Source organism: Cyanistes caeruleus, chromosome 19 (assembly GCF_971803275.1).
Source record: "Cyanistes caeruleus chromosome 19, bCyaCae1.hap1.1, whole genome shotgun sequence".
Lineage (NCBI taxonomy): Eukaryota > Metazoa > Chordata > Aves > Passeriformes > Paridae > Cyanistes > Cyanistes caeruleus.
The window spans coordinates 11,333,304-11,360,869 of record NC_141719.1 but is presented as its reverse complement, the minus strand read 5'-3'; the positions used below and the strand labels follow the sequence as shown (position 1 = coordinate 11,360,869).

Sequence of the window (27,566 nt, the reverse complement as noted above, 5' to 3'; positions counted from 1 at the left end):
CCCGGCCCTCCGGGGGCGGTGCCGCGCAGGAGCGGCGGCGGAGCGCGATGGAGGGCGGCGGAGGCGCCTACGGGGCGGCCAAGGCCGGCGGTGCCTTCGACCTGGTCCGCTTGGTGCAGCAGCCGCAGGTGCTGGCGCGGATCGTCAGCGCGGTGAGTGCGGCGGGACGGGAGAGCCCCGCCGGGACGGCGTCCCCCGCCGCAGGCCGGTGCCCCTCGGCCGCCGGGACGGGCAGCTCCCAAAGGGCTCCCCCCGGCCTCGGTGCCGCCCACCGAACATCGGCTCCGCCCCGCAGGTCTTCGCCCTGATCGTGTTCGCCTGCCTGGTCGGGGATGGCTACACGAGCCGGGCCGAGGACCCCCGGCTCTTCTGCATCTTCAACCACAACGAGGACGCCTGTCGCTACGGCATCGGCATCGGCGTCCTCGCCTTCCTCGCCTGCATCTTCTTCTTCATGGTGGACGTCTATTTCCCCCAGATCAGCAACACTACCGACCGCAAGTACCTGGTCCTGGCCGACCTCGGCTTCTCAGGTACCGGGGCCGCGGGGCAGGGCTGTGCCTGCCGTGGCTGCCACAATGGCCGCCCTGTCCGTGACGTGGCTGCCGGTGCCTGGCGAAGGGAGCCGCTCCCGCCTGGCGTGCTGCCCGCGGGCCACGCGCTGCTGCTGCTTATGCTGCTGATGCTGCTGCTGATGCTGCTGATGCTGCTCATGCTGCTGCTGCTGCTGTTCATGCTGCTCATGCTGCTGCCGCTGCTGCTCAGTGCCCGAGGATTGCTTGTGCCAGCCTGCACGGTGGAGCAGGGTCTGGCCCCGGGACTGCCCAGGAGCAGCGGGACCAGCTCTGGCCCCTCATGCCACTTCCCCCCCACAGGTCTCTGGACCTTCCTGTGGTTCATCGGCTTCTGTTTCTTGACCAACCAGTGGTCCTGGACACGGGCCGAGGATGTGTACATCGGAGCGGACTCTGCCCGTGCTGCCATCACCTTCAGCTTCTTCTCCATCTTCTCCTGGGTGAGTGAACCGCTCTGCCCCACTTGGGGGTAGCGCAGAGAGGCCCTCTCCACTCCTCAGCCTGGAATGGTCTTAATGCTGCTGCCTCCTTCTCTCTGCAGGGACTCCTGCTCACCTTTGCTTACAAGAGGTACAAAATGGGAGTGGAGGACTTTGCTCAAAGCTATACCGACCCCAGCCCGGAGGTTTCGGCTCCCTACTCCAGCTATCCCAACATCAGCCATGAGAGCTACCAGCAGCCACCCTTCACGCACACAGCGGATGCCCCGGAGGGTTATCAGCCACCACCAGTGTACTGAGCCCTGGCTGGCACCCGCGGGACAGCTGTACCAGTGCAATTCCTTCCGCGGGGTGGGGGATCTGGGACTTGCAGGGGACAGTGGGGTGGGAGGGTGACAGCTGCTTTTTTGAAGGTGACTGGGCCTCTTCATGGGGTGCAGGAGGGGCTTCTGCCTGGTCCCAGAGCTGAGATCCTCACTGGAGGGTCCAGAGCCCAGTGTGTGGTGGGTGATTTGCAGCTGCTGAGTGAGCACTGCAGCTGCAGGAGGTTGGGTGTGTGGGAGGCCTTGACATGTACGAGCCTTTGCTTTGGCTGTGGTGCCTTGGTGGTGGGGTGCAGTTCACAGCCCCTGACCCTGGCTCTGCCCTGTGACTGTTGCCCTGGCCCATCCTGTCTCCTGTGCCTTCTAGCCCTGCTGGCTGCATTCCCCCAAGTGCCATCTCTCACCGCCCTAGCACAGCCAGGCCCAGCTCCTGCCTGTGCTGCCTTTCTGTGCCTTCCCCCATGGGCTGCTTCTGGGTGAGCTGTTGCCAAAGCCCCCTCTTCTCTTGCCTGATGCCGTGCTGTGCCTTCCCCCAGCCTGCCCTGAGCTTGGCTAATGCAGTTTGGGGTCTGTGGGAGCAGTGAGCACTGAGAGCCCTCAGCAGGGCTGTGGCTGAGGACAGTCCTGGAGCACTTTCTTTCCCTTGTGTGCCTGCCTGAGTGCTGCCTCTGCTGCTGTTTGGCTGAGCTCCTGCACCCTGGCCACACCAGGAGCCTGCGGGCCGTTGTCTCAGGTTGTGTTTGCTGCTGTGCTGTGGTAAAGCTGTTCCTGGCAGCCGTGTGGGCCATCACTGCTGGGGCCAGTGTTCAAGTAGTTGTCACTGTAGGGTTGAAATAAACTTTTTCACCAAGCCACCGTGTGAGCCACCAAGTGCCTTTTGTCTCAGGGGAAGCAGACGAGGCTCCTGCCTTCTGCCCCCGTGGGCTGGGGGTGTCAGGCGGGCACTGCCAGCTGCTGTGCTGCTCACAGCACACTTGTGCTGGTGGCTATTTTTAGGCCACCCTCCTCATGCTCCCTGGTCTGAGAGCAGCCCTCCTACCCTGTGACTGCTGCGGTCACCAGCCCGTGCTGTCTCACTGGTCATGGCCAGGAAGACTTAGCAGAACACTCTGGTAGAAAACACACACACAGGTTCATTAAGTTATTTATTAACCTAAAGCAGCAGCAGCACCTTCCCCAGCCCGTGGAAAAAGCCCAGGCCTGGAAATCAAGTGCTTGTGAGTACAGTTATTCTCACCTGTAACATGGGGGCAGCAGGGAGAGTTCAGGCAGCTCTTGGAGCCTTCCAGGGCAAACAGCAACCCTGGACTCAAATGCAGAGGTCTGGCCTCACCAGAACAAAGAGCTACTGCTCAGAGCCTGTGGATGCTGGCTTCCCAAAAAAACCACTTTTGCAGGGAATAAGGAAGCAACAACCTTCCAGAATCTGAGTCAAACAAAGAAGCAAAAGAATCCTTCTGTCAGCTTAGAGCAGACTAAGATTAGAGTGAGCCTTGGGAATTTTGGAAGGCTGAGGAGGGAGCAAGAGACATGACTAGAATGGAGAAGCAACTCCTCAGAGGAGAGCCCCTTTACCAAGCAGGTGGATCTTCCCTGGAATAATTGTCCAAATCTTGGTAGATGAAACTCTGAGCCTCCAAACCCCTCAAAGGTAACATAACACCAAAGTGGCAGCACCAGCCCTGAACCTGAGAAAAACTGCCCTGAATTTGGAAAAGGCTCTTCCCTGGGCCAGTTCCTCCAAAGGAATCTGTCAGACCCTGCTAGAACACAGCCAGCCCTTTGAGGGTCGGTCAACACCTCAGAAGAGTCAGCTGCTAGGCCTCCTTCACCTTCTGTTTCAACAAAAATCGACGGGGCAGTAACACTAATGAGCATGCTGGCAGAGGGTTTGGGGGCCTGCCCAGGCCTGGGCTGCCAGGTGTGTCAGTTTAAAAGCTGTGTCACAACTCTGTGACAAGGGACAAGTTACCACAGATTGTTAAAGGAAACTAAAAATTGCATTTAAAATACTAGTGGCTGTACATTGTCTTGAGAAACCTGGAATTTAGCAACAGCACACAAGAGAAGGGCTGTACTCACAGGCACCAGAAGCAGCACCAGTGCCAGCCCAAGCATGCTTAGGCCACTGGGAGAGCTGGCCAGTGCCACTGTGAGCAGCAGAAGAGCTGCAGGAGCGCTGTGGCTGGGCCCGACGTGCAGAGCCCCAGGGCCTGTGTGTGGCAGCATCAGTAACTGCTTGTCTCTTTCCTTGTTCTGAGATAGGAACTCACTCTAGCCAGGCTTTTGCTTCTGCTTCCACCAGCATCAGGTTTGGTGGATCCTCAGTTGCGGTGTTGGCACGGGGAGGTTGGGTAGGGAGGGCTGAGGCGCTGGACAGTTTGCTAAAGTAGAGAGAGGCAGACCCAGTGCCCACGAGCCACAGAACTGAGCTCCCTTCCCCTCCATTTTCCAGCAGTCAAATGAAGATCTTCCGAGGGGCAGCTGTCTCCAGCTGCCTCAGGCCCAGGGGCATGTTCTCCTTGTTCTCTGTCCCGGCCTGCTGGGGTCGCTTGTGGAAGTAGCAGGCTCGGCACACAGAATGGTACTTGTCGGCTCCTCCAATCACTTCAACCTGGCAGGGAAATTTGGGGAGTGACTGCAGAGCCCAGCTCCCTGGAGGGAGTCTCTCTGTACCAGCTGGACTGGCAAGGTGAAACAGTTTCTGTTCCAAGGTGACTCACCTCCTGCTCTGCTCCCAGCCTCTTGGTGTAGGAGGCCTCTCGGAAGCACTCCATGCACACAGCGTTCAGCTTCACCACGCTCTCCGCCAGTGGCACCAGGTTCAGGATGCTCCCAAAGGCCTGGGTGAGACAACAGGGAAGATGCTGCTGGGTGGGTTCCACAAGGGACCCAAAGCAGTTGCTGTACCAAAATGACTGTTTTACCTTCCTCTGGAAAGTCCCATCCAGAGCAGCAACGATGATGGTTTTCCCAGTGTTTGCCATTGTCTCGCAGAACTCCACAATATCTGGGAACTGGAGGGGGTACAGGCACATTGTAAAGAAGGATGGGGGGCAGCACTTGGCTCCAGATTCCACAGTGCATGCCCAGACAGCAGCACCAGGAACAAGGAAAATCAGAGCCATGTGCCCTGTCTGTGAAATGGGCTCCAGTCCCACCCTCCTGTCTGCAGGGACTATAGGGAAGGAGGGTTTCACTAAAAGCACAGGCCACATGGATCAAACAAGGCATTATTTCCCACCCTCTCCTACAAGGGACGCAGACCCTGGTCTGCACAGGGTGTACCAAGGAGTCTGTGTCCCTCAGAGCCCAGCAAACCCACCCCAGCCGTGCACTTACGAACTGGCCCTCATCGATGCCGATGACGGCGGCAGCCAGAGCCTCCTGGTAAACGTCCTGGAGGAGCCCGGCAGGCAGGGCCTCCATGGTGCTCCTGTGGGCAGGGAGGGAGTGAGCCGGACAGGCCGGGCAGCCCCGTGGAAGTGGGGTGTCCTCCTGCCCCGGGAACTCACTTGTCGTGTGTGGAGACCCCAGAAGAGCTGTAGCGCGTGTCCTTGGCATATTTCACCAGCAGGCACCGGTACTGGGCGAGCTGGAACCGCCGCACTCGCCGCATGAGTTCCGTGCTGCAAGACACGGTGTCAGCGGGCCTGGGCCTCGGCCTCAGCCCGCCGCCTCCCCGGGACCCCCGCCCTGCGCCTACCTCTTTCCTGAGAACATGGGCCCGAAGATCACCTAAGAGCAGAACGATGGGGTCAGAACAGCAATCAATGGGACGCTCCGGCTCCACCGAGTGCCGGTGGGGCCCCCTGGCCCCGCAGCCCCCTCAGCCCGGTACGGTACCTATATCTGCCCCCCAGCCCGATGCGCGGCAGCGTTGCCGTACCTGCATGTGCTCCCACACCGGTGCCCTAGGGTGGCAGCTGTATCTGCCCCCAGCCCGTGCTCGGGTGACACCGTACCTGTATCTGCCCGCGGGGGCGGCTTGGGGAGCCGGGGTGGACACCGGGCACCGTCAGGCAGTTCATGGCGGACTGCCGGTCCGAGCCCGCGCGCTCCGCTCCGGCGCGGCCCCGTCAGCCAATCGGAGGAGGCCTCTCACCCGCGGGCCGCTGCGCTAGCCAATCGTGAGAGGGCTTGCGCCGCCGCGCGCTGGCACCGCCCAATGGGCTTGAGAGCGCCAAAATTTTTATTTCTCCCAGTCCGCCGGCTCTGCCCCCGGTCCCGAGTGGCCAATGGGAGGAGGCCCCGCCCCCTGGATCTGGCCTCGCCTCCACGGTCTGGCCCCGCCCCCGGGCTCGAGACCCGCCTCCGTGGCGGCCAATGAGAGTGGGTCTGCCCGCCCCCTCTCGGGCCACGCCCCTCGACGGGCGCCGGCCCCGGGAGCGGCCCCGGGAACGGCCCCGGGAACGGCCCCGGGAACGGCACCGGGCGCGGCACAGGGAACGGCACAGGGAACGGCCCCGGGAACGGCCCCGGGAGCGGCCCCGGGAACGGCACAGGGAACGGCACAGAGAACGGCCCCGGGAGCGGCCGCACCATGGGAGGGTGGCGGGTTATGTCCACGGAGGTAGGGGCCCCAAGGCAGAATCCGCGGGTGGGCAGAGCGCGGTTCTCGTCCGGGCCGCCGGTTGGGGGCTTTCGCGCGGCCCCGGCGGCGCTGGCCCCGCCGTATCCCCGTTGTCTCCCCGCAGGCGCTGGAGGACCAGTACTCTCCCAGTCACTGGTCCCCCCGCCTCGGCCGGGACACCATCATCGACGCCCACGTCGCGGTGATGGCGGCAGGTGGGGAACGTGCGGCGCCGGGAGAGGGGCTGCGCTCGGTGCCACGGCCCCGTGCTCCACCGCCTCCCCTCCCGCAGGAACCGAACGCGCTCGGGCCAGCGCGCAGACCTCGCTGCACGTCCCCTATGGCCACGGGGACGGGGAGAAGCTGGACATCTATTTTCCCACGGACCCTTCTGAAAGTGAGTGGCGGGGGTGGCGGGGACGGGAGTGGGCAGGGTGCACACCCGGCTCATCCCCCGCTGTGCTGCACAGCCTTCCCGGCTCTCGTCTACATCCACGGCGGATACTGGCAGTGCTTGAGGTGAGAGACTCCTCGGGAAGGGACCCCTCACCAGCTCTTGCTGACCCCTTCTCCTGGCACTGGGACTCGCTCTGGGCACACGGGTCTGACCGGTCCCCAGCTGGCCCTGCGGCCCCCGGTTCCCGCAGCCTGACAGCATCTCTGTCCCCCAGTAAGGACCATTCGGGGTTTGCAGCCCCCCCGCTGGTGTCGCAGGGGGTGGCAGTGGTGGCGGTGGGGTACGACATAGCCCCTAAAGGTAGGTGCTGCCCTGCAGAGGCTGCAGCTGCCTGCATAGCCCAGTGCCCTCCGACCCTGCCCTTTGTCCTCTGCTTAGGCCACATGGACACCATGGTGCTGCAGGTGCGCCGCAGCCTCGTCTTCCTGGCGGAGCGCTACCCCAGGATCAGGTGGGTGGTTCCCAGGTCGGGGGGTGGTCTGTGAGACTGGCTGTGGGGACAAACACGGCCTGCAGTGGGACAAAGGTTTTGGCACCTCGATCCAAACACTGGGCAGTGCCTGTGGCCACAATCCCGTAACTGCATGAGGCAGCAGCCGACAGATTGGGAAACATCTGAGCTGACACATTCGAGCTGTGCCACCTCCTCTGCACGGAATAAAGTGTACCTAAGTGTCCCTAGGTGCCCCTCTCAGTCGCTCCCTCCTACCGGCTCGCTGCTCCTTCCTTTCAGAGGCATTTACTTGTGCGGACACTCGGCAGGGGCCCACCTGGCAGCCATGGTGCTGTCCACAGACTGGACAGAATTCCAAGTGGTGCCAGATATCAAAGGTAATGTTGCCATGTCCCAGAAGAGGGTTGGGAGAAGAACTGGTCTCCACACCTGGGCTGTGCAGCCCCAGCTGATTCTGAGGTCTCCAGGGCTGTGGGAGCCACCCAGGCTGCAGCTCCTCACCTGCCAGTGCCTCTGCCTTCAGGAGCGGTGCTGGTGAGCGGCGTGTATGACCTGGAGCCCATCCTGCACACCTATGTGAATGATGCTCTTAACATGAGCCGGTGAGCCCTGGGGACAGCCACGGGGACAGAGCACAGGCAGGCGAACGTCAGTGGCTCTGCAGCCACCCTGCCCCTATGCCTGCCCCAGCTGGTGAGTCCAACTGATGGGACGGGTGCTCCTGGAGCAAAGGGCTGCGTGAGCTGCCACTGGTGTGACTCCTGCAGGGAGGTGGCCCAGAGGAACAGCCCCATGAGACATGTCGCCCCGGCAGTGCCAGCAGCCTGTGAGGTGCTCGTGGCTGTAGCCCAGCACGACTCCCCAGAGTTTCGCAGGCAATCACAGGAGTACAGCCAGGTGAGCATCAGGCGGTCGCAGGAGCGTGGCCAGGTGAGCTCCAGCAGCACCCTGCTCGGCTCTGGTGGCGACACTGCTCCAGGCAGCCCTCACCAACTTGCCCAACCGGGAAGAAAAGCTTCTGTGCTGAACCAGGGCAGTTTCTGGCTCACTGGAGAACACCAGTCCTTGCTGAGACATTATTCCTGCTGCATGTCCAGGGCATGTGGGGTTTGGGGTTGATCCTGCCGGCACTGCTCTCTCCACAGGCCCTGCGTGCAGCTGGCTGGTCTGTCTCTCTGCTGGATCTGGCTGGTGTGGATCACTTTGACGTCATTGAGAAGCTGTCGGAGGACAGCTACGTCCTCACTCAGGTAGGCGGTGAGTGAGGCCGTAGTGAGTGACACAGGAGGGCTGTGCCAGGGCGGGTCAGGTGGGCTGCCACCTCCCTGCAGGAAGGTGCAGGGTCAGGGGCTTTTCACAGGGTTTGGCTTCTCATCCCAGGTGATTCTGAACATGATTTCAAGAGCATGATGGCATGTCAGGAGTAAACAGATGGGGACCATGGCCCTGTGTGGTGGCAACAGGCATCTGGATCCCGCTGCCTCCTCGGTCTAACACAGGGCGACCCACAGGGACTGTGTCAGACCCACACCGTGCCCTCTCTGCACAGCGCAGCCTCTGCCCCTTCCCTGGGGTGTTCCTGCCTGCTGGAGTGCAGGGGACCAAGGGCTGCAAGGCTCTGTCTGGGCAGCTGGGTCATGAAGTTTGTTCCCTCAGTGCCCTTTAAACTGCACATTGACAATACAAAATAAAATGAGAATTACTGCTGCCTGGGGTAGTGCTTCCCAGGGAGCCAATGAGTGCACACCCAAAGCAACTGCTGCTGAGAGAATCCCTTCTTCCAGTGCAGAGTTCTGGGCCTTGCTGACCCAGAACATGACAGGGAAGCCTGAGGAGCCCACCTGCTGCTGTGGGACAGAATGACATAAACCTCTGTGAATGGGAGTGACAGAGCCATCTGGGCCAGGCTGGGCTCATGCTCCTGGGACAGTCCTGGCCTGACACAAACCTTGGCACTGCTGTGCAGCAACCGTGATCCTGTGGCTGAGATGCTTCCATGTCCTCAGGAGCATTTGTCCCTCTGCTGGGACCTTGGCTGTGATGATGATGTTCCTGCAGAGCAAGGAAAAGAGCACATTTGAGGGGAAACACCCTTCACAGCTACAGTACCTGCACAGTACCTAACTATCGTTGTTGGACACAAAATAATTCACATGGACACAGCTCAATGTGTGATAGGAAAAATAGTGCAATTTATTCTGTGGTTTCAGTATTTATAGATTCTTGACAACGACCAGAGATTACACAGTTAGGTTACCACCTTCCCAACCACACTGGTCGTGAGAAATGACCATCAAAAGACATTTCTTCAATGAAATGTATAAACATCTATGTTTATAGTTACTTTCCTGGGAAAGTAGCTAGAAACTATGAAAACAAGATCAAAAGGCTTAATTCTCAGGGCGACACCTAACTACAGTAAAATGTGTTTATTTTGTGCACTGACTGCCTCAAGGGCCGGGGTCTCTGCTAGGCTGGGCTCACATTGGTTTGTCAGGCTGCCTGTGAGGGCTGATGTGACGGCTGGGAACACATCTGGAGCACAAAGGGGCTGGTCCCAGTCCTTGCTTTGAGCTGCCCAACTGCTGCAGCTGCGGGGCTGGCAGAACGTTCAGGCTCCCCCAGTGCCTGGAGACATGGGATGCAGTCCCAAGGCCAGTTCCTCCTGGCACTTCCTGGCCACAAATTCCAGCTTTCTCCTTGCGAGCTCGGTGTCACGGTCCGAGATGTCGCGGTGCCAGACAGCGCGCACAGTCCGTGCTGACCAGGGGAGCAGCAAGACGCTGACAGCCTGCCCAGTCTCAGCCACCTCCTCCTCGCTGACGGCACGCAGGCGGTCACAGAGCTCAGCGGGGGACGGCCAGGCCCCCTGGACATTTACCATCACGATGTTGGTCTCCACTGCTGCCAGGTTGATGGACAAGAGGGGAGAGTCCAGCACATGGATACCTGTGGGAGGCCGAGGTTGTGCAAACCCACTGCCCAGCTACCTGGAAGAGACTACCTGCCCCAGCCCTGCCCCAGGTTCTGGATGAGGGAGAGCCTTTTCTCCCCCCTTGTGGTACCAGGGTCACTGAGCACAGCACGGGGACAGTCACAGCATGATCCTGGCACTTCAGCCAGGTGAGGATCCCGACAGCATCCTCAGCTGGCTGGAGATGGAGTGCGGCCATCCAGAGATGGTGCCCAAGCCACTGGTGCTGTGTATTGCTGGGCAGTGCCAGGTGTGCTGTTACATCCCAGCACACTCAGGGAACCCGAGGTACCTTCTGCAAAGCGCTGGGCATTGGTGTGGTCTCTGCCAAGTGTCGCCTCCGCGCGCCGCAGCCCGAGGCGGGCAGCAGCCGCCAGCACTCCCGCCTGCCGCATGCCCCCGCCCAGCAGCTTCCGCACACGCCAGGCCTCGGTGACAAACTCCCTGCACCCTGCCAACACCGCACCAGCCGGGGCACCCAGGCCCTGCAGAACCACCAGCGGGGTCACTCCAGCTGTCCCAGGGCACCTGCCCCTCAGGGGTTGGGGCCCAGCCTGTCAGGTGTGTTCTTAGCTCAACACCTGCAAACAAGGGCCAAGGTCTGGCTTGTGCCGGCCCCTGCCAGCCCTGGGGACCCCTCCCCACACAAGCAGACCTTGGAGAAGCAGAGGGACACAGAGTCACAGTGCTGGGCAATCTGAGCTGGCTCCACACCCTGGGCCACTGCTGCATTCATTAGTCGTGCGCCGTCCATGTGCACCCGCAGCCCGTAACGGTCAGCGAGCCCACGGACCTGGGAGTCAGAGGGACAGCTGGTTTGGGAGGGACCCCTGGGGCATCTGGTGCTGCCACAAGCCGTGCTCCACGCTCCAGTGCCCCCGCAGTGCCACTGTGCAGGGCCCAGCTGCCCACGCCAGGCAGGATTGTGCCAGCACCATCTGCGGGCTCTCACCTGCCTGAGATAGGTGAGGGGCAGTGCCCGGCCCCCCGCCGAGCTGTGCGTGTTCTCCAGGCAGATGAGCTCGGGGCGCGGGTGGTACCGGCTGCCGTGGGCCTCACGGATGGTCAGCTCCAGCTGGTCCAGGTCAAATGTGCCATTCGGCAGATCTGGCAGCGCCTGGGTGTGCACACCAGCGACCTGTGCCCGGGCAGGGGAGAGCATGGAGCTGAGAGGGCACAGTGCTGGTGCACAGGGGCTCGCTCCATGCTCTGTCCTCTCCATCGGGTGTGTACAGCCCCCACTCGTGCTGCAGCCCGTGGACTGGGACAATAATCCAGGTGATGCTCTGGAAGCGGATCCTCCGCCTGGCCCGGCCCTGGCAGCCAGAGGAGGGCAGCACGCGGCTGTCCTCCTGCCCTGCGCGCACCGGTGCCACCAGCGCCACCAGCGCCACCAGTGCCACCAGCGCCACCGGCGCCACCAGTGCCACCGGCGCCACCAGTGCCACCAGTGCCACCAGCGCCACCAGCGCCACCAGTGCCACCGGCGCCACCAGTGCCACCAGCGCCACCAGTGCCACCGTGCCCGCCGCTCTCACCTGCGCGGCCCCGCCGTGCTCGTAGAGGTGCAGGTGGCTGTCCTGGCCCAGGAACAGCTGAGCCCCCCTGCGCTGGCAGTGGCACATCACTGGGAGAGAAGGGCCGTGAAGGAGGGGGCCAAGGGCAGCATCCCCAGCCTGGAGCGCAGCCCCGGACTCACCGGCGATGAGATTTGCCATGGTGGCCGTGGGCACGAACAGAGCCGATTCCGTTCCCAGAGTCCCCGCGGCCAAGCGCTGCAGCTCTGCGGGGCGACACGGGTGTCGGGGACCCCACAGCTGCCGGCTGCCCCCGCCTCGGGGGCTTGCAGGCAGGGACCCCTCGGGAGGCCCGTCCCCTCCACCCACCGTTCACTGCCGGGTCCTCCCCGTAGTCGTCGTCGCCCACGGCGGCGCGGGCCATGGCGCGGCGCATCCCCGCGCACGGCCGGGTCACCGTGTCGCTCCGCAGGTCCACGGCGAGCGGCCCCGCGGCGGGACCCCGCGGCCGCGTCCCCCCCGGCACCCCCCCGGGCCCGGGCAGCCACCGCCGCCGCAGCACCGCCCGCATCGCCGGTACCGCCTCCCGCGAGTGCTGCCGGGCGGGGGCGGGACCGCCCGTCCCGGGAACGGGGCCCGCACACTCGGGGCGGGCACAGGGCAGCGGCTCCTGCACGGGAACGCCGTCCCTGCAAGTCCCCCATCCCTCCATCCCCTCCCACGGGCGCTGGGAACAGGGCGGGGGCCGGCCCGGCCCTGCACTGTCCTGCGGCCCCTCGCCTTGCCAGGATCCCCGTCCCGGCTGTCCGACGGAACGGAGCGCCAGGGGCATCCCCCGGAGTCTTTCCGTGGCTGAGCAGGAATCGCTCCCGTCCCCTGCGGCCGCTGCCAGCAGGGCTGGCACGGACGGGGCCGTGTGGCCGCTGGGAGCGGCTCGGGCTGCCCCGGCTGGCAGCAGCCGCCGCGCAGGGCGATGGCACCGCAGGTGGGCTGGCACGGCAGCGGCGCTCTGGCATCTCTGGGCAGCTTCACAGACCTCTGCCTGCTCTAAGGGGACCCACCAGCCTCTTGGCAGAAATGCCCACTGCTCCTCAGCAGGAGGACATGTGTCCAAAGCAGTAGCGAGACCCCCTCACGCCCCCCGTGGGGCTGGACCAGCCGGACCATAGTCCCTGCTGCTAGCACGGTGGGGGCACCACGCTGCAGCACCCAGCTCCTCTCCTGGCGTTCGCAGGGGATCAGTAGGACAGGTGCATTAAGGTGCCTCTTCCCCTCAGCCCCTGCCCACCTGTGTATGTGCTGTGCTCCAGCCACCTATGCCATGCTGCTGCCTTCTCCTCCCTCCCTCTGCCACGTGTCCCCCCAGCCTTGGCCACCCCAAGTCCCGCATCCCGAGCCCCCTGCAGCCACCCCCCCGGTGCCCGCTCTGCACATACCCCTGCCTGTGCCCCTGTCCATGGAGCCCCCTCCCTCACTATCGCCGGTCACCCCCCGCGCTGCCAGCCCCGCAGATGAGTGAGCCATAAACAGTCCTTCATGAGATGTTTTTCACACGCAGGGCCACATGTTAACAGTTTTTCTTTATTTACTGCCTCCATTTCCTCTTTGTTCCAGGAACTTGTCCTCCAACTTCAAGCTGCTCATGATTAGGCAAAAAGGCCTCTAATCTCCCCGATCTGATTTACCGTCACTGAGAGCAGACGCTTCCCGTTACTGGCCCTGGACCTGGGAGCATGGACAGCTGAGCTGTGCCGGCTGCTGAGCCCAGGCGAGCCTCCCCAAAGCTGCCCCGCCACACAGCGCCTTCCCGGCAGCTTCCTCTTCCAGTAAGCGCTGGGCAGTGCAGCCAGTCACGCCGCAGGTGAAGGGCCGGGGGAAGAGCAGCTGTGGGGCCCTAGGCCAGGGATCCCCCCCTCCACCTGGGGTGGCTGCTGTAGGGCAGGGCAGGCTTTGGAGCCACTTTCTCTGCCTGGGAGGGCTGGGTGGCTGGAGTGTCTCTAGCATGGCCTTCCCAGCCACCCACCCATCCACTCCCATGGCACCTGATGGGGTGGCTGATTGCCCTGGTGTGCCCAAAGCTGACAGGTAGCTCACGGGTCTGCTGTGGGCAGCCCCCCAGCCCAGACAGGGTCCGCAGCCAAGCAGGAGCTCCTTCACTGGGCAGCAGCCACAGCTTCTGCAGGACCGTGCAGTGTGGCTGGGTGTCTTCCACAGAGCTCCTTGTCTTTCAGCCCGGTGCCTTTCCCTGGGACTTTGGTCTGAGACCTGCCTCGGGGGTCCCCCTTGCTACCAGCACCCACACAGCTACCCCTGCATGTGGCCCAGCAGGGCCACGGTGGGACCAGGACCAGGGAAGCGCTTGTGGCCTCATGTGGAGCGGCTGAGCTGAGGCGGCGGGAGCTGGGCAGCGGGTGGGCAGTGCCAGCGTCTGGCCACGGGCTTGGCTGGCAGCTGAGGACTAGCGGGGGCCTCCCCCAGGACCAGACTGCACCATAGGACTGCAGTCACCACCTGGCCACACCAGCTCCTGTGGTGGCCTAAGCCCCTGCCCTGCTGGGCTCAGCTCCTGCTCCAGTCGTGCCTCCCCAGGGCTAAAATTAGCTGAGGCCTGGCTGGGGAGCCGGGAGTGGAGCCCAGATCCCACCGCGGAGGATCGGGTTTCCCCCCTCCCTACCACAGGCCTGGCAACCACAGGGGCCGATTCCCGGAGCTGGGCCCCCCCTGCTACCAGCCCCACTGGCAGCCCCATCCCGGGCCTGCCCAGCCCAGCCGCTTGATCTGCACGTCCCCAGCGCTGAGCCCTGGCGCATCCCGGCTGCAGGAGGCTCGGGAGGGGCTGTGGGATGGGGGAACACGCTGCTGTAGCTCCCGGGGCATCACCGGGCCGGGGCTGAGCCCCCATCCCCTGGCACATGTGGTTGCCTGGGACAGGCTGGCAGCGGGCTCTGCCTCCGAAGCAGAGCCGGTGGCTTCGGCCATGGAGCTGTCAGTGGCCCAGGCAATGCCCTGGGGGTCTTGTGCTGGGTGCCAAGGGCTGACTCAGGACCTGGCAGTGACCATAATATGCTCGCCATGAGCTCGGGGTGTTTTCCTGTCGGGCTGCCTTAGTCCTGCGGCCACACTGTCCGTGCTGCCCGCGCCGCTCACCCCGTCTGTCCTTCGGGCTCCGCGGCTCGTCCCAACAGGGTGGCACCGGCGCTGCCCGTTCTGGGGGGCCCCACTCCCGCCCGGCCCGAGGCAGCTGCCGTCCCCCGAGGGATCTGAGCCACGGAGCCGAGCAGTTCCCTGCGGCCGGGAACGGCAGCGCGACGCCCGGGAGCGCCGGCTCCGGGCTCGGCCGGTGCCGGTGCCGGTGCCACGTCCCGAGTTGCGGCACACGGCGCCGGCCGAGCTTCGGCCCGGGACAGACCCGCGACGGACACGGTCCCGGGGCTGGCGGGGCCGTGTCCGGTGCGGGAGCCGCGGCTGCCCCAGCGAATCTCCGTGGGAGCCCCGCACGGGCGGCTGCCGGGGCCCGGTGGCCGCGTGGTCCCGGCCGGTGCCCCGTCCCCAGCCTGCGGGGCCGCGGCTGCCCCCCCTCCGCCGGCAGCGACTTTTCCAGTAAAACCGCCGCAGAGATCCCGGCTTCCCGACAGGCCCGGCCTCCGCGCCGGGGGGGCGCCGGCCGCCCTTAACCCTTCCCGGCCCGGCCGCTTCTTCGAGCCCGGGACCCGCCGGGTTCTGCCCGCCCGGCCCGGCCCGGGGACCTGCGGGGGACTCTGCCCGCCCGGCCCGGGCGGCGATGGCCCCGCTGCCCGGGGTCCCGGCGGAGCCAGTGCGGGGGCAGCCTGACCCGTTCGGCACCGGGACACACCGGGACACACCGGGACACACCGGCACACACCGGGATATCACCGGGATATCACCGGCACACACCGGCACACACCGGGACACACCGGCACACACCGGGACACGCCGGGACACACCGGGCACACACACCGGCACACACCGGCACACACCGGCACACACCGGGACACACCGGGCACACACACCGGCACACACCGGGCACACACACCGGCACACACCGGCACACACCGGGCACACACCGGCACACACCGGGACACACCGGGCACACACACCGGCACACACCGGCACACACCGGGACACACCGGGACACGCCGGCACACACCGGCACACACCGGGACACACCGGCACACACCGGGCACACACACCGGCACACACCGGGCACACACACCGGCACACACCGGGCACACACACCGGCACACACCGGCACACACCGGGACACAGCGGCACACACCGGCACACACCGGCACACACCGGGCACACACACCGGGCACACACACCGGGCACACACACCGGCACACACCGGGCACACACACCGGCACACACCGGCACACACCGGGACACACCGGCACACACCGGCACACACCGGGACACAGCGGGCACACACACCGGGCACACACACCGGGCACACACACCGGGCACACACACCGGCACACACACCGGCACACACCGGGCACACACACCGGCACACACCGGGACACACCGGGACACACCGGGACACACCGGGCACACACACCGGCACACACCGGCACACACCGGGCACACACCGGGCACACACACCGGCACACACCGGGACACACCGGCACACACCGGGACACACCGGCACACACCGGCACACACCGGGCACACACACCGGCACACACCGGCACGCACCGGGACAGCTCCCTCGTGGGCTCCGGCAGTGCCGGGAAGGGCCCCCCAGCCCATCGTGCCCCCCATGCCGAGGGTTTCCCTTCTCAGGGTGCACCTGAACAGGGGTTGTTCTGCGGAGCAGACGGAACATCCCAAGGGCCAAGGAGCTGGAGAAGCGTCAGGGGAAAAGCCCCTCTGCACGGGGTACCCCAGTGCGGGCTGCCTGGGGGCTGTGGGGAGGGAGCAGCCGGGGGTCCCTGGGAGAGCCCTGGTGCTGGGGGAGCTCTGGGGCACCCTGGCAGAGCGCTGGAGCCGCTCACGGCTAAAGGCTGGTGGCTGTGCCGCCTCCACATCCCTGCTCCAGCGCTCCGCGGGGACGCTCGGGCCGGGTGGGCAGACCCGGGGATGGCCAGGCACCGGGGGTCCGTGCCGAGAGCTGTGCCGGGCCGTCCCCGCAGGGCCCTGCCTGCCACCAGCTGCTACGCTGGCTGAGCCAGGGCTGAGGTAAGTGCTCTAATTGTTTTCTCTGTGGCCCGAGATGAATAATTGAGAGGTCTTTGAGGAGAATTAATTAGCCCGTTTATTGGCAGTAAATGCTTTTCTCCCGATGATGAAATAGATCCTGAGCCACACGTGGAGCAGGCAGATGCAGGTCATTGATGCTGCTCTGGAGCATGCTGGTGCCAGGTCCACAGGCCAGCCGTGCTGGTGTCCCGTGCCCACTCTGGACAGGCACACGGGTTCTGGCTCCCACGGCCTCCCACGCTGCTCAGAGCTCACTGCACCCATGGCCAGCACTTTGTGTGGGGAACCTGGTGTTGGTGGGAGCAGGGGGCACTGAGGGGAAGGACGGGTTCTGCGGGAAGCCCTCTGCCCCCATCATGCCCATGTAGGTCCCTACTTCCCCCCGGCTCGCATCCCATCCTGGGGCTCTCTCCCTGTCACACCCTGATACGTCCCATCCCGTTCTCCTGAATGCCAGGGTGGTGTCAATTTGGGGCTTGTAGCCTGCACCTCCTCCTCACATCCTCCTCTTCCTCCTTCTCCCCTGGGCATGGGGTGAAGGGCCTTGCATGGCCAGAAACACTTAAACAAGGATTTCCTTGTTGCTGCATGAGCTGCTTGCCTTCTCCCGGGCCAGCCGTTAATGAGGTTTGGCAGGAGGCACCGTCAGCCCCAGCCATTGGATTTCTATAAATCAGCCTGGAGCTGATGTGTGGGGCTGGGATGGAGCTGCTCGATCTTGGTGCACGGGGCTTCAGCTTGTGTGTCCTGGGAGCCCCTCAGGGAGTGGAACATCCTGGCATGGCAGAGAGGGGCAGGGACTGAGTGGGACAAGGGGGCTGCTTCCCACCAGGCGGGTCAGGGCAGCCACTTCACGCATTTCCAGGAATGGCAGAAAGTGCAAATTGAAAAATAAAATAAAGCAGCTTCCTACGGCTGAGGTGCTTTGTCCCGGTCTTTCCCACATGCCCACCTTTCTTGCCAAGACTCAGAGAGGCTGTTGGGTGCCCTGAACTGGGATGATGATCCTGCCCTGCCTTGGCATAGGGGCTGTGACTGTGTGTCCCCGGGCAGCCTCAGGCATACAAAGTGGGGCAGGCAAACCATCCAAATGCTTGCCCTGGGAAGCATTTGCTGCTTCCTCTTGCTGGGAAGCAATGCCGCAGGGGCAGACCTGGCATGTGGGCCCTTTGCTCTGAAGCTGTGGTGGCAGATGTGGCTGTCACTGGCACAGGGACACTGCCAGGGCTGCAGGTCCTGTGGTCTGCCAGGCTGCCCCGTCTCCCAGGGGACACAGGCCGTGCCCATCCAGGGACACCTGAAGTGTAGCAGGGAGCAGGTTCCCATTGCGAAGAGTCTCCCAGGAATGGCTGCTCCTGGCAGCCCCGTGTCCAGGAAAGGAGATGCTGGGAAGTGGGACCCTTACCTCTGGTTTCCCACAGTCATTTGCTCTTCTCTCCTCACCTGTGGAACGGTTTGTTTGGGAGCCAGCGCCAGGCTGAGAGGAGCCACAGGTCTCAAAGATGATGTTCCATTTCTGGCTCTGAGTGTGCTTCCCCCTTATCCCACCCGCGACAGGGGCAGCTTTGCGGGGCACGGCTCTCTGAGTGCGCAGCCACGTGGAAAACCCCTCGGCTGTGAGTTCGCAGCCACGCTGGTCCCTGCCCTGCCGCCTCTCCATCGGCTGCAGGGCCGCGCTCCGTGCCCCGGGCAGGGGGCTCTGCCCTGGGACCCCCGTGCGCAGCGGCTGCCGCGGCTGCAAAGCCGGGGCTGGGAGCAGCAACCCCGGCGAGAGGTTGTGCAAGAAGGGGGGACCCGGGAGGGCACGGCCAGTGTTGAAATTCCACGCTCTTACAGAAAAGCCCCCGGGCAGAATTCCTGACAGGGGTGATTCATCCCCCACTGGAAGCGATGACTTTGCCTCTCCAGTAAACACTCCTCAGTTCAGCGGGGTGCCACCGCTCCGTCCTGCCGCCCGCCCTGGGGTGACGGGGCTGCCCTGAGCACCGCAGGCAGCACCGGGGGTGCTGAGGAGGACCAGGGGGACCGTGGGCGACTGGGAGCCGGCTGCTGGCCAGCAGAGCGGTGGGCACCGAAGGCAAAACGGAATCTTTGGCTCCCTGCCCCGGCTGCCACCCAAAGCCGGCGCAGGCCATTGCTGCTGCCAGGTGCTTTGGGGGCCCCGTCTCCCGCTGGTGAGGGCACACGGGACAGCCTCTTCCAGGAAGCACGCGAGGGCAGCCAGGCTGCGGAGTTCCCGACAGCAGCTCTGGTTTTAATAACAGCAAATCAATGTGCTTCCTCCCTGGCCCCCTCCAGTGGCTTCCCCATAAGGTAAAACAACCCATGTGAGAGCCCCAACTCCGGCCATAGTACACGGGGTTCTGAGCGCTGATGGCCCACGCCTGCCTGCCCTGTGCCAGCATGCTGCCTGCACCCCAGCCCCACCGCAGGGAGGGAAAGTTGGGGGTCCTCAGAGCCCACCTCTGCTGTGCCCACCCCCCCTACACAGGAGGTTGCTGCCCGCAGGGCTGCTCCGTGGCTGGGCATTCCCAGCTGCTCCAGAGTCTCGCCTCCCCAGTCCAGCCCCGTGCTGTGATTCTGCCTCCTCCCCGTGGGTTTGCACAAACCTCGCGCTTGCTTTGTGCTTGTTTTGAGAACAGATTAGTCATGGCTCTGAGCTGGCTTCCAGCAAATGCACAACAGCACCATGGAAAAACGAGAACAGTGAAGTGATGACTCAGCAGGGCTCCCACTCTGTCCCTGGGGTGCCAACTGTCCCTGCTCCTGACTGGCCCCAAGCACCAGTGAAGACCACCCGGGGATGCCACAGCTGAGCCAGGGTGGGTGGGCGATGGCAGGAAAGAACCAGAGGCAGCGCCTGCCTGGCTGCCTGGAAGCTGCAGTAGTGCTGCCAGGGTGGGATGCCAGGTCCTTGGGGGTGACAGGCAGCCTCCTCCCCTTCCCCTGTCCCCTCGTGCACCTGGCAGGTGGGGACCCTTCTCCAGCCTGCTGGCACCTTGCTTCCCCAAACTCCCACATTCCTGCGTGTAGGGCTGGAACATCCTGCTGCTGGCAGCTCCAGCTCAGTGCCCAGCAGGCCTGGTGGGTTCTGGGGATGCCACAATGATGGGTGGCTGCCAGGATCCTGCCAGGACCTCAGCGGGATGGGGATCCCCGGCTGTCTAGGCTCAGCAGCCAGCCCCGGGCACCGGGGCCCTCCTGGCCGCCACCTGTGCACCAGTGACGGGAACTCCCGGGGCGGGCCCTTACCGTACCTCACACCTTGCTCCGCAGCCCTTCCCTGCCCTGCCTTGGCCGGCTGCCCGGCAGCACAGCTTGCTGCCAAGCCTCATTGCCAGGTGGCTTATCATGATCCCATGGCGCTGGACACCAACTGGTGTCGGCTGCCAAGGATGAACAATGTAATTACTGGAATTACAGTAAAGTGCTCCCATTCCCACTCGTTGAATGCTGAGACAGGGCCCCTGGGTCCTTCTGGGGAGCATCTGCTCCAGCTGTGCCCTCTGACAGCCGCACACCCCATTGCCCAAGTGGCACCATGGCACCCATCACCCCTTGCCCAGCTGGTGGGCTGGAGCTGCTCTCTGCTGAAGGCCTCCAGAGCCATGGGATAGGCAGAGCCCACCAGGCTGCTGGGGACCCCCAGCATTGTGCACAGGTGAGGAGGGGGTGGGCAAGGAGGGCAGGGCTGGACTGTGGACACAGGGTCCCACATCTGGGAGTTCCATCCCCAGCCACATGTGTGGTTCTGCCACTGCTGCCTCCTGTGCTGCGGCCGAGGCCAGGACTGATGTGAGGCCAAGGGATGCTCCAGGGCTAAGGTTTGGCACCCGCCCATGGCTGCTCTGCCAGGGTCATCTGAGGACTCTGCACTGTGCGGGGCAAGCACACTCCAGGCAGCTGGCAGCTTTCTGCCAGAGCACCCAGAGGGACTGCCCGTGATGTGCCATGTGCCCAGGAGTGACCACAGCCAGGGCTTGGCACATCACTGCTCCCTGCAGTGCAGGTGCAGGAGCAGCGTAGCCCTGGGCCCGGGTCTCTGCCAGGGAGCAGAGAGCTGGGGCTGGGGGAGCTGGGGCTGGGGGGGCTGGGGCAGAGCAGCTCATGGAGCTGCTGATGGAAGGAGTGAGGAATCCACAGCTGCTGGCTCCCTGGAGCCAGCCGCGGGTCTGGCTGGGGAAGCAGCAACAAAAGAGGGTTTCCATGGGGATGTACACAGCTTGCTGGGCTCAGCTGCATCCCGAAATACTTCCTGGCCTGGGCACGGGGTCCTGCCATCCCCTGCTCCCTGCCTGTTAATAGCCCTGCCTGGGCCAGGGAGAGCCAGGGCCAAGCCAGCCCCCCTGGCTCCCCCAGACACCAGGGCTCTGTGCCAGGTCACTAGCAGCTGAGCTGCTGCCAGGACAGGGACTTTGAGCAGTACCTTGAGTGCTGAGGCCCAAGACGAGGGGCAGTTGTGGAACCGAGGGGCTCTGGGGACATAGAGCTGCAGCCCTGCTCCTCCTCCAGCCCGAGCAGCTGTCTCTTGTCCTGGGCCTGCAGCTGGGACCACCAGTGCCACAGAGCTCGTGCTTGTGCTTCCTGGCAGCTCACTGGGAGCAGCTGTCCCAGTCCCTGTTCCCAAGTGTCCCCATGGCCCTGGCCTGCAGAGGAATTGCTACGTAAGGAGCAGGTGGTGCCATTTACAGTAAGTCCCCAGCTGCTGCACAGCCCTTTCCTGCATTCTACTGGGAAAACCAGCGGTAGATGTGGGAATGTCCTGGGGCGGCAGAGCCAAGCAGGAAGAAGTGCATGAGGGGAGTGCCCCGAGGTCGGGGTGTTCATGGCAAGCTCCCTGTCTGGCCCCGCCGCCCCAGGGACCTCCGGTGCTGTGTCCACTGCCACTTTCCTTGGGGTCCTGGTGCGGGGCTGGGGATTCTTCATGGCTCTGTCCTGCTTCCCTGTCAGTTGTGTTTTCTGCATGGTTGGTGTAGCCACAACGGAGCTGCGGTGCTGGGCGAGCCCCCGGCTGCTGTGCTGGGGCTCGCTGCCCGCAGCAATCTCCGGCTGCGGTGGTTTCCTGTTTTGGCTCTGCAGAGACTGGTACACACCAGAGCAGGTTTCCTGCACCCCTGACCCCACAGGGTTCAGGTTCACCATCCCAGCAGACACTTCCTTCTTGTGCCAGTAATGAGCCAGCTGTGTGATGGGAAACATTGGTGGCTACCCTGCACCCCATGGGGAGGCCAGGCTGAGGCAGGATGGGGGTCTGGGGCAGCACAGCAGGGGTGTGGGGCAGCAGCCTGTCCCTGCCTGACCACCCTTCTGTGCCTCAGCACCTTGTCGGGCTCTCACTGGTCCTGGTGCTCTCACCCTGCTCTGCATGGCCCCCATCACAGCATGGAGGAACCGATGGCACCAGGGGCATGCATTTACAGCTGCAGTGGGTTCTGCTGGTGCTGCTTGGTGCCCAGCCCCAGGAGATCTGGGGTGTGGAGAGCTGCAGGACCCCAATGTCCCAGCCCTGCTTCTGGAGCCCTGTGCAAATTCCTGTCTGGCTCCTGGCACCACCACAGGGTGGTGGGGTCTGATCACCCTGATAACATTTTCCCCATCCAGGAACCCTCCCAGGGGGAGCTCAGCTGCCCCAGCCCTGGTGAAGGGCAGAGGGAACCTGGCTGTAGGACATGCCTGATAGTCTGCTTACGAAACAGGGGCCAAGTCCAGTCAGCTGCTCTGGAGCAGAGAGAGGTTTGTGAAACCTTCGGCAGGGATTTGCCCACTGGCCGCCGCGTCACTGCTGCCGCGAGCTTGGCTTTATTCCAAGAAACCCGCGGGGCTGGCGGAGCTTCCCGGATTCTTGATTCAGCCGCGGGTTGCAGCAGCACGAGGGAAGAGGCCCTTGGTCGGCAACGCCAGGGCCCTTCTGGGAAGTGAAGAAGCTGGGGCTGTTCCCACAGAGATGGGAAGGCTGGGATCTGGCTGGGGGCATTTGGGCAGGGTCACTGTGGGCAGCCCGGCTGCTGTCCGTGGGGGCAGCTTCCCATTCTGCCCCACCATGGGGTGCTGTGAACCCCTTGCTCTGCCGGGAGGGCTGGGTGTGCTCATAAACCCCCAGGGCCCTGTTTTTCCTCCCTTGATTCGCCTTGTCCTGCCCGGGGGAGTGGCGATGCTCCTGCCAGCTGGGGGCTGCTGTGCCTGCAGCGCTGCTCCCACCCCATCACTGGCACGGGGCCGGGAGTCACCGCTGCTGCTGGGAGCCCTAAACTCAGGGATGTGCCTCGGCAGGGCCTGGCAGGCAGCCACCCGTGCGCGTGGACATTCCTTACATAGCTGTAGCGGGTGCCTGGGCAGGCCAAGGCACTTCCTGGCAGCACGCGTGCCACAGCCCCACGTAGCGGCCCCAAAATAGTCACTGGGATTGTGCCGTGCCCACAGCCTGGACCGGCACACTCACCATCCCTCTGGTCAGGGCTGATTCCTTAGGAAATCCTTTCCCCAGCAGCCGGGGTTCCCCATGCGGGGCGGGAGCACTGCTCATGATGCCAGGCATAATGCCTACAGCGTGGAGATGCAGGCTGCGGCCTGGGCACAGCCTGCTCCTCACAGACAGGGGCTCTGGGGGGCTGACCTGCTCCCAGCGGATCACCCACATCCCTGGATTCAGCTCTTCAGACGGACACTGCGCTGCACACCAGCCAGACAGAGCTGCAGGTTTATTCCTGAGCCTACTTCATGTCCCTAACAGCAGGGGACAGGTGTTTCTGGGGACAAGGACATCCCCAGGAGAATTGGATCCTCTCCATCGGGCATCTATGCCTGGCCAGGGTTCTGCACAGGACAGAGCTTTCCTCTCTGTGCCATGGGGGTCAGCCCCTACCCCGAGTCCAGTACACGCTCAAAGGAGACACTTGCAGACCCTTTCCTGCTCATGCCTCTCCTGTTCCTGCAGCTCCTCACCCTGGCACGTGCCAAAACAGGGCTGGGACAAGGCAGGACTCGCTCGGCCCTTCGCGAGCACTGCACTGGGGCCGTGCCACAGGCCAGCCTTGGCCACCAGCTCGGGCCCTCCTGTGCCCAGGGCCACATCTGCTGTCCCGTGGTTGCACCATGTGCACGAACCAGGAGTGGATCCTGTCCTCGTGGCTTGGCTGGTCGCAGGGCACAGACATACCTGAGTGCTGGGGAAGAGCTTACGCACGCCGGGCTGAGTCACCCGGCGGGATCACCCGGCATGGACAGCGGCTCCAGGAAACGGTGCTTACGTGCTGTAAACACATCCCAGCACTGTGCCGGGGCCAAGCGGCCTCAGGGGTGCAAGAGAGAAATCAAACCAGATCTGATGTTTTTCATTAAAAAATAGTGCTCTTTATTATAAATTATGGAAACGTTTTCTTTCTGAATATAAATATAAATATGTGCAAAGTTTCATCTGAGTTTGGTTTTGGTTGAATTTTCAAGCATTGTTTTGCTCAGCCCTCAAGGCTGGAGGTGAAGATGGAATCTTTATAAAAGACAGTGATTCACGTTGGCCTGTAAACATCCCTTCGGTTAAAAAAATAAGAATAAAAATTAAAAAAAGCCAGAAAACCCAACCACTTCTCTGGGCGGACGCAGAAAAGCACTCACGAGATGACACGCTCCAGGGGATCATCCTGCTGCGTTCCTGCAGGAATTGGTGCCCTACAGAGCAGCACAGGCGGGGTCTGCGGGAGTGGCTGGGCAGAGGTGGGGTGTGACTGTAGGGAGTAAGGGCCCCGCGTCCTCGGGGTGATCCTTGCAGATGCGGTTGTGTGGGACTCAGCAGCATCGGGACGTGACGCTTCCCCTCCAGCTTCACTGCACATCAGCAGGACCGTCCCTGCGCAGTGTCTCCGATGGACGTGCGCTAACCCAGACCGCGGGGCAGGGAGGATATTAAGGCTTAGTCCCCTGGAAAATGGCAACGCGGGGCAAAGACTTCTTAGTCTGGGGCTTGGTGTGAAAGGAGCTTTCACCCACAAGGAGGCAGCAAGAGGTACAGTATGGGCAAAAAACACCTTCCCCTTAAAACTGAGGAAAAGTGATCAGGCACTCCTGGGCTCCAGTGCTTTCCATTCCTGGGGGTAGAAGGGACTCTCGCCAGGACATCCCCACAATGGGGCTGGCACGTTCCCCCATGCTGTGGGAGCTGTCCTGGCTGCCCAAGCCCACAGGGGCTTTGCCAGTGGGTTCACGGTAGCATCCACGGTCTGGTCGGAGCCATCTCCTTCCCTGTGGAGAGGAGGTGTCACACTTACTTGAGGAGTCCCCCCAGCACCGAGGGTGCCCAGCTATGCTGGCCACAGCCCTGAGCCCATGGCAGCTTGCCCCAGTTCCCCCCTCTCTCCTTCCCGGATGGAGAGGCTCGGCATGCCCTGCCAGCTCCTGTGCCAGTGGGGCATTGTGCCTGTCCCCTGTTCTTGTGCTTGTAGCATGTGACCTTGCTCTGCTGGCTCCTTAGAGAGGGGCATCATACTGGTCCAGGAACTCCTTGATGGGGGCCGGCAGCTGAGTCATCTTCTCGTAGGAGTCCAGGTGCCCGTTGACGGTCTTGCGGCAGAGGTGCTGCAGGGTGGAGACACTAGAGGAGAGCGGGCGGCTCAGCACCAGGGGGATCTTCTCGCCACCTGAGTAGATGTAGTAGGTGCGCTTGGGGTGCAGGGCCCCCCCAGGCTGCTCAGGGACAGTGCAGGGTGTGGGTGGCATGTAGTGATGGACCAGCTTGAGCACGCAGTCAAAGCGGGGCACGGGCTGGCTGCTGTGGGGATCGCTCTGCAGGGAGAAGCTGCCGCCCTCGCACTGGATGCGCAGGTTCTTGGTGCCCGACTCCGTCTTGACGCTGAGGGTGAAGAAGTGCCTCTGGTCTGAGCTGTCCCTGATGAGGAAGGTGCCAGCCGGCTCGGTGCTCAGCAGCAGGTTGGCCTCACCACCTGTCACCGTGCTCCAGTAGAAGCCGCTCTCCTGCAGCTTGCGTACGGTGTTCACCACCAGCTGGTACTCGCTCTTGGAGCTGAACGTCTTGAGACGGAGGCTGGTGTCGAGGGGGCGGCTCATCCCGGCGGAGGGGAACTTGCTGTGGGTGACCATGGCGCAGGGAGCCAGCTTCGTGTGCTCTGGATGCTGCTGCCAGCAGCAGCCGCTGCTACACCATCACCTGCGGCAGAGAGAGGGGGTGAGCCCCGGCACTCCGGTCCCCGACTCTCCCTTTCGGGAACACCTGCACCCCCGGTCCCTGGCTGTTATCCTCCAGCAGCAACAGTGCTCCCGGTCCCCGGCAATCCCCCCCCCCCCCCAGCTCTCATCTCCCAAAAACCCGGCAGCGCCCCTGCCCAGCTCTCTCTTCCCGGGAACCGACAGCCCCCGTTCCCGGCTACTGTCCTCCCGCGGCACCGGCACCCCCGTCCCCAGCTCTGCCTCCCGGGAGCACTGGCAGAGCTGCGGTCTCCCGCTCTCTTCCCTTTCTAGGAGCACGGGTTCTGATGTCTCCTGTTCTCTCACTCCCGGGGGCACATCGTTACCCCAGGCCAGTGCTTATAGCCCCACTGAGGCACCAACATCCCCGGCGGCCCCTGCCCTGGGCAGCACCGGCATCCCCGGTCCTCGGCGATCGCCCCCCCGAAGGTCCCGGCATCCCCGGCTATCCCCCCCGTCCTCTCCGGGACTCCCTCCCGCGGCCGTACCTGGGGCGCGGGAGCCGGTCCTGGCGGCAGAGCGGAGCCGGTGAGCGGCGGCGAAGCTGCCGAGGCGGCCCGGGGTGGCCTCTTATAGCAGGCGCAACGCCCGCCCTCGGGTTCCTGGAACTGCGCGGCTTCTTGTAACGCGGCGGCACCGCCCGCGCCCCGCCCGGCCCGGCCCGGCCCCCCGGCGCCCCGCCAGCCCCTGCTCCGCCAGCCCTGGGCCCCCGGCCCGGCCCCACCGGCCCGTCCAGGGCAGGGCGGCTGCCCGCACCCTCGGGCTGCAGAGAAACGGAGCGCCCCGGTCCGAACCCCGCCTCAGCTGGAGTTTGGGGTCGGCTGGTGGGGGCTGCACCGGGGGTACACCGGACCGGGGGCTGCCTGTCCCATGTTGGCAGTCCTGATTTCAATTTGCAAGGCTGCCGCCGGCCTCGGCCGCGCCTCCTGGGGGACCCGCGGGGTACCCTCGGTCTGGAGACAAGGGGGAACCGCAGCCGGGGCTGTGCGGGGGCTCCCGGCTCCGCAGCTGTTCCGAGCCCCGCTTCGGGCGGCGGTGGCTCCGGGAGCCCCGGGGCGCTCCGTGCGGCCGGTGCTTTGGCCGGTCCGTGCGGGCTGGTGGGGAGCCCGGCGGGACCGAGGCCCCCTGCCCGTGGCTGCTCCCCGCGGGGGTCCCTCGCCCCCAGCCGCAGCCCTGCTGGGGACGGCGCCCGCGGGAGCAGCGGCGCCGGGGCTCCCCTCCCCACCCTTTTGGCAGTTGTTGGTTCCGAGCTCGCACACAAGCCGAGCTCTGTCCGTGGGTTTATTTTAACCAGTTTAATTTGCCCCGGAGGAGCGGTCGCTGCCCGGCAGAGACCAGCCCAGTGCGGCAGTTCTGGGAATCGGCGCCGGCGAAGAAGCTGCTCTGAAATGCAAACGAGCCCCGGAGCGCTGCCGGGGCGGGCGGGGGATGGCGGGGGAGGGACGGGAAGGGCACGATGCGGCTCCGGGGCTCCCCGGCGGGACGGGCTCCCCGTATCGGGACCTGGCGGGGGGACCTGCGGCCCCCGGACTCCGCTTCGCCCGGCGGGGCGGCAAACGCGGGCTCCGCTGCGGGTAAGAGCCCTGCACGTCCGTTCGGAGCCGTTCGGCCGCGCCGGGGCTCGCCGAGACACCGCGGGTGGCACTGCCGGGTGATCTGGCTCCGCGCAGCCCGTCCCACGTGTGCGGGACCAGGGGAGCCCCGGCCCGGGCCCGCCGGACAACGAGCCCTTCCTGAGCTCCTCCCGGAGCCTTCCCGGACTCCGCGCTCGCGGGCCGGCGGGGACCGGCGGACACCCCGCGTGCCCGGGCCGGGGTTCCCGGAGCCGCGGGTGTCGG

General features: G+C 64.2%; 5 protein-coding genes across 7 annotated transcripts; 2 read left to right on the top strand and 3 right to left on the bottom strand.

The window, feature by feature from the left end:
• The first annotated feature begins 5 nt into the window (after positions 1 to 5).
• On the top strand, positions 6 to 2,192 carry SYNGR2 (synaptogyrin 2). The gene is made up of 4 exons (XM_086857622.1): positions 6 to 152; positions 296 to 533; positions 876 to 1,015; positions 1,117 to 2,192. Exons 1-4 carry the CDS (start codon positions 48 to 50, stop codon positions 1,312 to 1,314), a joined length of 681 nt encoding a protein of 226 aa, XP_086713748.1. The 5' UTR covers positions 6 to 47; the 3' UTR covers positions 1,315 to 2,192.
• A 278-nt stretch (positions 2,193 to 2,470) lies between these two features.
• TK1 (thymidine kinase 1) lies at positions 2,471 to 5,746 on the bottom strand. Of its 2 annotated transcripts, none has more exons than XM_023938890.2 (7): positions 5,304 to 5,746; positions 5,045 to 5,076; positions 4,854 to 4,967; positions 4,681 to 4,774; positions 4,266 to 4,355; positions 4,062 to 4,181; positions 2,471 to 3,952 (listed from the first exon to the last, which is right to left on the bottom strand). In XM_023938890.2, the coding sequence occupies exons 1-7, from the start codon at positions 5,367 to 5,369 to the stop codon at positions 3,797 to 3,799; spliced, it is 672 nt and encodes a 223-aa protein (XP_023794658.1). In that variant the 5' UTR covers positions 5,370 to 5,746; the 3' UTR covers positions 2,471 to 3,796. The 2 variants fall into 2 exon arrangements, with proteins under 2 accessions (XP_023794658.1, XP_023794659.1); XM_023938891.2 differs by having other exon boundaries at positions 5,228 to 5,400.
• AFMID (arylformamidase) lies at positions 5,716 to 8,529 on the top strand. 2 transcript variants are annotated; one of them, XM_086857621.1, is made up of 11 exons: positions 5,716 to 5,911; positions 6,036 to 6,126; positions 6,204 to 6,308; positions 6,382 to 6,430; positions 6,583 to 6,668; positions 6,747 to 6,819; positions 7,102 to 7,199; positions 7,346 to 7,424; positions 7,590 to 7,719; positions 7,968 to 8,072; positions 8,203 to 8,529. In XM_086857621.1, the coding sequence occupies exons 1-11, from the start codon at positions 5,882 to 5,884 to the stop codon at positions 8,230 to 8,232; spliced, it is 876 nt and encodes a 291-aa protein (XP_086713747.1). In that variant the 5' UTR covers positions 5,716 to 5,881; the 3' UTR covers positions 8,233 to 8,529. The 2 variants fall into 2 exon arrangements, with proteins under 2 accessions (XP_086713747.1, XP_086713746.1); XM_086857620.1 differs by lacking the exon at positions 6,583 to 6,668 and having other exon boundaries at positions 5,771 to 5,911; positions 7,290 to 7,424.
• Positions 8,530 to 8,992: 463 nt separating this feature from the next.
• Positions 8,993 to 11,884, bottom strand: LOC111937482 (uncharacterized). Its single transcript, XM_086857624.1, has 7 exons — positions 11,683 to 11,884; positions 11,496 to 11,579; positions 11,335 to 11,423; positions 10,749 to 10,934; positions 10,452 to 10,589; positions 10,089 to 10,281; positions 8,993 to 9,771 (listed from the first exon to the last, which is right to left on the bottom strand). The coding sequence occupies exons 1-7, from the start codon at positions 11,882 to 11,884 to the stop codon at positions 9,434 to 9,436; spliced, it is 1,230 nt and encodes a 409-aa protein (XP_086713750.1). The 3' UTR covers positions 8,993 to 9,433.
• An 11,976-nt stretch (positions 11,885 to 23,860) lies between these two features.
• Positions 23,861 to 26,335, bottom strand: SOCS3 (suppressor of cytokine signaling 3). Its single transcript, XM_086857362.1, has 2 exons — positions 26,217 to 26,335; positions 23,861 to 25,690 (listed from the first exon to the last, which is right to left on the bottom strand). Exon 2 carries the CDS (start codon positions 25,621 to 25,623, stop codon positions 24,994 to 24,996), a length of 630 nt encoding a protein of 209 aa, XP_086713488.1. The 5' UTR covers positions 25,624 to 25,690; positions 26,217 to 26,335; the 3' UTR covers positions 23,861 to 24,993.
• Between the last annotated feature and the right edge of the window lie 1,231 nt (positions 26,336 to 27,566).